A 6,000-nucleotide genomic window follows, 5' to 3' on the forward strand; every position below is an offset into this window, starting at 1 on the left:
GCACTTATTTTTAGGGAAAGTGTCTGTGTAAAAACAGGACAGAAAACTTTAATATACTTAACCACCCTTCTCAGAAACTATACATGTGAGACTACTCCACTGTTAATTACAATTACCAGACACAGTCAGACTGGATTCCCTTCTGTTAAAAGGGAGAGATAATTTCAGTACGTGGTGATCAAGAAAGACTTTTTGGGTTGAAATCTTCTATTTCAAAATAAGACAGATTGCTAACCTTTCAGACCTGCTACATGCCATTGACTGAAGCTTCTGCAGGAGAAGGAATCTGAAAGCAGCTCAGCTTGCTTGTCTGAGGGTGAGAAATTTTGCTGCAGTAAAGTTCTTTTGGGATCTCCTGGTGAGAGCATAAGTTTTTAGCAAAATCCCAAAGCCACTCTGTTTGCAAGATTATTGGTTTGATATTGAAAATTACATCTCTGGTCATTTTCCTGCATGGAAAGACGTTTCTGAAAGTTCCTAGACTGCATTGGTTGACAATTTCTTAAGGCAAATACTAGAGAGACCAACTAGGAGTAATGCGCCACTTGATCTGCTGTTCATAAACAGGGAAAAACTGGTGATGACTACAGCCGCAGATGGCAGCTTGCCTTGCAGTGACCACATGATGACTGGGTTCAGGATCTCGAAGAAGGATACAAAGTTAAACAGCGGAGTTAGGATTCTGAACTTCAGGAGATGGGACTTCAGCTTGTTTAAGCAACTGCTAGTCAGATTTCCCAAGGAGGCTATCATTAGAAAGAAAGGTACTTAGGAGAGCTGACTGGTTTTTTTTAAAGAAAATTTATTTAGACCTTGAGACCTAACCAGCCCATTGTACAGGGAATTTTGTCAGAAGAACTGCTTAGTGCACAAGAACTGCTTGGTGCACAAGCTTCCTAATTAATATGCAAAAATAGAGCATATTAGAAGTGGAAACAAGGATGGGAAGCAAAAGGATATAAAATCATTGTTCTGGCACTTAGGGACAAAATTAGAAAGGCCAAAGCCCAGTCATAGCTAAAACTGATGAGGGACATGAGGGGATTCTGCAAGTAGGCTAGTAGCTGAAGGAAGTTCAGACAAAATGTGGGTCTGTTAATGAATGAGGGAAACAACTTAGGAATAGATTATATAGAAAGGTTTGAAGTCCTCAATATATTTTTCACCTTGGTCTTCAAAGGCAGAGCCTGATCCCAGATCTCCATGCATACCAGCATGATTGGAGAAGGAGAGGGACAGCCAGCAGCCAGGGAGCAGCAGGTTAGGGCCTACTGAGAAAAGCTGCATGTATTCAAATCTATAGGCCAGGTAGGATCCACTAAGCTGAAACCTTATCACCATAATCATGGTGATTATGGGAGGTGCCTGATGACTGGAAAAGGGCAGTGTGTTATGCCCACCTTTAAGAAAGATGGGAAGGATGACCCATGTAACTACAGCTAAATAGTCTCCCTTAGCTCCCTGGAAAGATGGCAGATTATGCCATGTCCCTTGGAATCCATTTCCAACTACATGAGGGACAAAAACGTAACCAGGAATAGGCAACATCAATTTACCAAAAGCAAATCATGTTTGAGGCTAGTAGGTGATCTAATAACAGCCTATATCATTTGAATAGCAGTTACAGCAGTGACAGAGTCCAGCTCTTCTTGGTAGTGGCAAATAGTATCAGAAGGAGCAATGGTCACAAGTTGTTGTTTGGTAGGACATTCAGAAAAACTTCTTTGCTAGGTAAATAGCGTAGCACTGGAAATGGTTATTGAGAGAGGCTGTGGAGACTCCATGCTTGGAAATTCACAACTCAACTATACAGAGCCATGGCTTGACCTGGTATAGTGTTGGCGACTAACCTGCATGAAGCAGGCCTAGACAACCTCCAGTTGTCCCTTCCAACCAACATTTCTATGACTGTGTAAACAGTCTGATATTTTTTAGGACACTAAAGAATGTTCCTGAGGAAAGTTTATTTTCCAAGTTTTGTAAGCGCACACTGTACTAAACAACAGAGTGACTCAGGAGACAGATGATGGCACATACCCTTTAACTCACATCTAGCTTCCTTCTACCAGTAGTCCTTAAACATCCTTGACAACTGTGTAACAGACTAGAAAAAAAGGTCTCAGTCCATAAGACACAACCATTCTATTGCAAGTAGCAAAAAAGAAACGAAGTATTGAATTTGCAGAACAATTAATTATTTTGCAGTAATATAAGCATTTCCTTCCCAATAGAGATAGTAAAGTTTGTACTGCTGGTGCCCAAGTTGCACTTACTCTTTGCAGTAAATGGTGGAGCTGTCTGTCCAACATTTCCAAAAACCCCATCAGAAACATCTCTTATTAAAAAGGCACACATTTCTCAGAGCAGAACTTTACTACTTAACATTTTTCAGCAACACAGAAGATGTGAATTCACCGCTAACTGATTTGGTTACTACTGATCACATTAGTTCCTCTGCGATCACTGGAGAACATCTATGTCGATACATGCTTTTCATCCTGTCCAGAGTACTCTAACGAATTTATGCTGCTTCTTAAACTGTTAATATCTGCAGATTTTGATCATTTGTGCAACACTGTTTTGAATTACGGCAATTAGTAGTACAAGACAAATACCAAAGGACAGTTAAAATCGATGTATTTTGTAGTAACTATTTGGATATGACTGAAGAACCATACCTGTACTTCAAAAAAAAAAAACCAAAACAAAACCAGTTGAAATATTTTCTAAAAGCCAAAATGTAAAATAATTTATCAGAGTATGTTCCTGAATTCTGCCACATACAGATCACCTCTTCCTCTACAGACACAAGACTTCCATATCACCACTTGAAGTTTTTCATTTTCCTTTCCATCATTGTAAGCTTCATATTTTGGCAACTAAACTTTGCTTTAAAGAAACACCACCTTCTTTCCTGCAGTTCTACTTAATGACCCAAACACGTGGCGGCTTTTCTGTGAGGAGACCTGCGCAATTATATGGCAGCTCAGTAAAATTCACATGCGCTAATCTGGGGACTAGGCAGTAACAGAGCTGCCTCAGTGAAGACCTCACAATCTACAAGTGAACAAAAGAAACAGACGCTGCCGAGAAAAAAACACTCCTTCTGCCATTATTGTTTTGTAATGGGAGCGAAAGTAAATAAACAAATAAATTATCTAAACAGAAAGATACCATAATAAAACCAATTTTTTTTTCTAAGTCCGAGCTGATTTCTGACGCAACTTTTTTCCCCTCACCCCAACCTTTTAAAAGTTACTACTGTTCATTAAATTTCAACCATAAAAAAAATTAACTAATGCTGGAATTTTTCCATTTTCTTTAAAGGGAAAGATAATTTAATAATAGCTAATATACCTCTCTCCTTCCTGTTTTATGTCAAGTTCTTATAAGGACACTTTGCTTAACTTCTCTCCTCCTCAACTTAAATTCCTTTACCAAGTAACGCAAAACAGAAGAATAATACCACAAAACACATTATAATCCTTAGCTGGTATTAGACTTGGGAAAAGTCAGTTCAACATTATTTTTTCTCAAAAACTAAACTAAAAATAATATTATTATAATGGTAAACGATATTATCTTTGTACTATGAACAACATATAGGAATGGTATGTTTTAATTCTCTATGTGCTTGATATACTAGGGACATAACACTATAACATAAAAATTAACTGTGAAGACGATAACAACTGCAAGAACAACACTGCACAGAAATGAAAGGAAATGCTAAGACAAGGCTTTTAAGTGATATTTATTAAAGGGTTAAAAATGGGACATCTACCAGAAAACATAGTTCCCCTTACTCTTCTTTTAGAAGAATTCAAATTTTATTTGGAAAGATGCCAAATTCTCAAGAAGGTCCAAGCAAACTATCTTCTATTCAGTAATAAATGTAAAAAAAAATCAAGTGTGTAAGTAATTTAGCTTGTGGAAGTAAGACGACTAAGTTTGATAGGACCATTCATACATTTAATATAATTCATACACACCAATGTTTTAGAAGTATTAGGAGCATAAGACAACCTGAATAATTTTTCCTGAGCCAGTTTCATTCAAAAAGATCTACTCCCTAAATAAATATTTTGCCATCTTTCAAGTATCTCTATGCACTGTGCCATGGAACACATTACAGAGAGACGTGAGCCAGTACTGACCAAACTGGTGTATCCATCATGCACACTGCCAACAGATACATCAGCTTAAGTTTCAAAAGCATAGTTATATTATCAAAATACCACACCCGAACTAATGATCTTACTTGTGATCAGCCAGGCCACGGTGATACATGTTTGCTGCTAAAGCCAGCACAATCACCACTAGCTTAGGGGAAAGAAAAGGGCTATCTTTACTCTGCAAGGTGTTAAGCAGAGTTGACATGCCCTCAAGATGGTCCAGATGGCAGAGCAGTGTCCAGGAAACCCCACCAGAAACTGCATAGCATTTCATGCAACACTTCATTAGTAACAAAAACTGGCACAGAGATCATATTAAACACGTAACACTTCAAGGAAGTATCACTTACGAAGGAGGGAATATTTTGCAAAGTACTACTTACAGGTATGGAGGCACTCAGTTACTGTAGTTGGCTTGATGAGATAGCCTTTACAGATATAGCAGGTGATATGAGGATTGAAATCTTTCACCAAGTGCTTCCTCTGAGTAGCCATTCGTGGGGTAGGAAATGCTGGCAGAGTGCTCGGGGCCAGAGGAGCAAGTCTGAGAGGCGTCGATGCCCGTGGTTCACAAGAGCTGCGGCGCTGCTCTGTGCAACTGGACTTCTCCAGGCATTTGCTCTTAATTCTGGAGGTCTCACAGGGACACGGCTCCTAACTCCTGCTCCTGTGCCAGGCGAGTCATTTTCCTACCTGTAACACACGTGGAAAGAGAGAGGTGTGTAAACCTGGCAGCCCAGTGACGATGCCCCGGAGGACAAGTGTTGCCATAAACTTGGCAGGGTTATTATTTACATAACAGCAGCTGTGTGCCCGGCGCTCGGCAGCCGAGGTCCGAGGCAGCGCCCCTGCCCCCGCCGGGCTCCGGCCGCCAGCGGGACAAGTTGCCGCCCGCCGCGGGCCCGCGCTGACAGGTGCAGGGGCCGCTGGCCAGCCCCGGCGGGCTCCGCGGGCGCCCCGCTGCCCGCCCGGCGCACCCCCGCCGAGGCGCGCCGCGGTCCGCAGGCCTCGGAGGGCCCCCGCGGGGAGGAGCCCTCCCCGCCGCCCCAGCGCCGCGGGAGCCCGCCGGCAGGAGAGGGCGGCTGGCGGGGCAGCTCGGCGGCGGCCGGGCTCTCCCCCCCCACCCCGCTCGCCCGACTCCCGTCCCTTCCCTCCCCGCACCTGCGGCGCCTCCCGCCCCCGCCGTACCTGGCGCAGCCCAGCGGCCTCGGGCGGGCGGCCGCCCAGCGAAAGAGAAAGGGAAACGGCGTGCGCCTCCCACCGCCTTCGAGCCCTCCCTCCTTCCCTCCCCGCCAGGCCGCCGCGGCCGGTCCCAGGGCGGGCGGGACGGGCGCGCAGGCGCTGCTCCCCGGCCGAGCCCTGCTGCGCCGCGGCCCGCAGCGCCGCTCCGGGGCGGGCGCCGCCGGGAGCCCCTGAGCGGCCCCGCCGGCCGGGCACCGGGGCGGGCGGAGGGGATTGGGGGCGGGTGGCCGTGGAGGTGAGGTGGGGGGCAGGCGGGAGCGGAGCGGAGGCGCTGCCGGCCACAGGTAAGCGCAGGAGCGGCCGCAGCGCGGCCCGCGCCCCAGCCCGCTCCTAGCGGCACGTCCCTCGCCCCGCTTCGGCCCTTACACCGCTTCTTACAACGTAACTTCAGGTTCTACCCGTGGAAGGATGAAACTTAAACCCATTTTCCATCCCTCAAGAGGAAACACTAAACCACTGGACTAAGTTAGGCCCAAATCCCGTGAACAGTTATACATGTTATACATGTGCTTCCCTCTAACCGGGACCAGTTGGCCAGAGAACGATTAAGCACGAGTGAAAGCTGTCCCCGTAGTTCAATGCA

At 45.3% G+C, this 6,000-nt stretch overlaps 1 protein-coding gene across 2 annotated transcripts in view; it reads right to left on the reverse strand.

Annotated features, from left to right (window-relative positions):
• Positions 1-4,829, reverse strand: part of PCGF5 (polycomb group ring finger 5) — a 29,950-nt gene extending 25,121 nt beyond the window's left edge. Inside the window, exon 1 of one of the 2 annotated variants that reach the window (XM_050898893.1) lies at positions 4,559-4,829. In XM_050898893.1, the coding sequence (XP_050754850.1) occupies positions 4,559-4,670 (112 nt within the window). In that variant the 5' untranslated portion in view covers positions 4,671-4,829. The remainder of the gene's footprint in view (positions 1-4,558) is intronic. The other variant, XM_050898892.1, reaches the window with a different exon arrangement.
• Positions 4,830-6,000: the final 1,171 nt, after the last annotated feature.

Source organism: Gymnogyps californianus, chromosome 6 (genome assembly GCF_018139145.2).
Source record: "Gymnogyps californianus isolate 813 chromosome 6, ASM1813914v2, whole genome shotgun sequence".
NCBI lineage: Eukaryota > Metazoa > Chordata > Aves > Accipitriformes > Cathartidae > Gymnogyps > Gymnogyps californianus.